Genomic DNA, 2,874 nt, shown 5'->3' on the forward strand with positions numbered 1-2,874 from the left:
ATCACAGAATCCGGGTACTCGAGAACACCCGGATTCTGTCCACCACCTAAGATATACCCGTATTCTGACAAGTGAAGCAATCACTAGGTATTGAGCACATGTTATTCAAGAAACAACTGAAGATCAACCAACAAGCTCTTTTCTAATCATAAGAAAGAACCAATGCTTGCTAAGTCTTCGCGATAGTCAGGCGTGGTATGAAACCTAGGTGAGGGGCGTTGCACCTAGGTTCTATGGATAGTGCCAAGGCGCCATACGTAGAGGATCCGGAAGGGCCGATTGCTCACGGAGAGGGGTTTTGCTTTATTGGATTAGAGAGACCCAGGATATGGTCAAGCCGGCCAGGAATTCGAGTTCCCTCGATACAACACTAGGTTTTACTTCTTGTAATCTAAGGAATAAATATTCAGGCAATAGGTCAACGTAAGCTGTCACCAAACTATGCCAGGTGTGTTTACCTGGATGCATAAAAGCGAACTCAAGAGCAGTTCCAATGACCGTCATCGAAATCTATATTCTTGTAGTGCGCCTAAGGCTCAATTCACATCGAGGACATTTTGTTAGCTACTAGGAAAGCAGCGCATTAGTTGAGGTTCGATTCTTTGTATTGAACTAGGGGTAATGATCTTGGGGGATTCGCAGATGGGCCCTGGCCATTGCGGCGGGGCGGATCAATCAAGATCTAGTAGATCAGCAATCTTACGGCACAGCACATTCCCATACGGATCTGACTTTGGACTTCATGTTTACTCTGCTCAAGAGGCGATAAAGCAATGCAAATTTTTGATACGCCATCCCCGCTTTTGTGCATTTGAGTTGTTCCAGAACTTATCAGCTCGGTGGAGTAAAATTAGCGTAGAGCAAATTCTGAAGGGTGGCGTAGACGCTAATCGCGCGATCAAACCCGAGCCAAACAATGATTGAACACGGGTAACCGCTTACCCATCCTACCCATCCCGCACGGCAAGTCATTGCCGATTTAGGGCTGAAACGACACGGGCAAGAATGAGAGCTAGTCTGCGTTTGCCTGTGTTCCGAGTCGACGGAAATTCCTTCTCCATATAGGCAGTACGCCTAGTCGTGTACAGAGTCATGTCAGCCCCTTTAGAAAGGACGTGCAAAGAGCGACGCTTTCATATCAGTCTTGCTTGCGCGCCGGATTTTGAGTTTGACCCATCTCTACACCGAATTTTCAACCACAAGAATGGCGCGCGATGATCGATCCCAAGAATTCATTGGTGTGCTTGGCTTCTTCATGTGCATCTGCATTCTGCTAGTGATGCTTCGATGTTACTGCAAATTAGTAATTGTGAAGAACTTCTCGGCCGATGACTACTGTTCTGTCCTTACGCTGGTTTCATTCTTGGTCTTTTGTACCCTAGCGCGTCTGGGTATTTCGAACGGAACTGGAAAACGACGATATCTTATTCCAGACGAAAAGTACCCAGTTGGTATGAAGGTGTGTAATAACATGATCATGTTATAGCCTACGTTTATATTAACTCGTAATAGTGGTGGTGGGCCTGCGAACCGACTTATGTTGTCACGAACATCTTTCTCAAATCCAGCATCGGTATCTTCTTGCTGCGCATCGCCCAGAAGAGAGTTCATCGCATCATTCTCTGGACTTCTCTGCTTGCTATCCAGATATACAGCGTGTACTTCTTCTTCATCTTCACCTTCCAGTGCTGGCCGGTTTCCTTCTTCTGGGAGCAATTTCGCGGTGGTAAAGGCTACTGCATACCCTCCAAAGTCATTGTCAATTCGTTCTATGGCTACTCTGCGTTATCATGTGTAACCGATTGGACGTTCAGTATCGTTCCAATCTTCATTGTCCATGGTTTACAAATGAACAAGAGGAACAAAGTCACTGTGGGTATTGTACTCGCCTGTTGCGCTATGTAAGATTATCTACCTCAGATCGTCCTTGGTATTATGCACTAATGCGTTACTAGTGGTTCCTCGGCGACTATTGTCCGCCTGCCTTTCATCAATGGCCTCAACGATATCCCCGACTTCCTCTACTCTACCATCGATGTCGCAATCTGGTCTACCTGCGAAACCGGCATTGGCCTCGCTACTTCCGCCGCTGCTACACTCCGCCCCTTGCTCCGTCTCGTTCTTAATGATACTTCAACACACGATAGTGCCAGTCGCAAGCGCTCGCGCGCGTGGACCTCTGGCCATCCATCACGAGCAGGGTATCAGGAGCATCCAAGCCAACATGGCGATCACGATATCCAGCTCACGAGTCATAGTTCGAAACAATATAATGTCCAGGTTACAGGTGGAGATAGGTCAAGTCCTACTAGTAGTACTATCAGGCTAAAAGACTAGGAATAAGATGATTATAGCATAATAACCAACAAAAGTACACTAAGTAATAAAGATATTGTCACAGTAAAGTAGCGAGATGGACGTAGCAAGCTTGCGACTTGTAGAGATGTGATTACGGGACAGATCTGACTGAGCAAGTTTTCGTTCCGCTCCTGAACCGAACGAAAGTACTTCATGATTACTCTACTTCACAATGATAGCTATGTAAAAGTGGTGTAGGCCCACGCAGCATACGTAATGTCTAGCTTTTGACTTGCAGATTCTGAAGCTTACTATACAAACTCTACCTACTATCACTATTGCAAAACTTATTAGGAATAATTCACTCAATCTTTACTCCTCAATACACTTAGAGTTCAGATAGATCCGCCTTTATTAGCGTTTGATACGTTTCTAGGCTCTATTCTTAGTTCTTAATAGGATTGGACTTGAAATAACCCTCTTTACTAGAGGTTAAAAACGCATCACCTCTTCCCCTATATATTAACATGTTGGATAGAGGTGCCGGACGGGCCAACGCCGCGGACGGGCCAACGC

The 2,874-nt window shown here is 45.8% G+C and overlaps 1 protein-coding gene across 1 annotated transcript; it reads left to right on the forward strand.

Moving 5' to 3' along the window:
• Positions 1–1,204: 1,204 nt before the first annotated feature.
• COCCADRAFT_10466 (uncharacterized protein) lies at positions 1,205–2,337 on the forward strand (the record flags this gene model as incomplete). Its single annotated transcript, XM_007720763.1, has 3 exons — positions 1,205–1,459; positions 1,513–1,901; positions 1,956–2,337. The coding sequence occupies 3 exons, from the start codon at positions 1,205–1,207 to the stop codon at positions 2,335–2,337; spliced, it is 1,026 nt and encodes a 341-aa protein (XP_007718953.1).
• Between the last annotated feature and the right edge of the window lie 537 nt (positions 2,338–2,874).

The sequence above is a fragment of the Bipolaris zeicola genome, assembly GCF_000523435.1.
Source record: "Bipolaris zeicola 26-R-13 unplaced genomic scaffold scaffold_629, whole genome shotgun sequence".
Classification (NCBI taxonomy): Eukaryota; Fungi; Ascomycota; class Dothideomycetes; order Pleosporales; family Pleosporaceae; genus Bipolaris; species Bipolaris zeicola.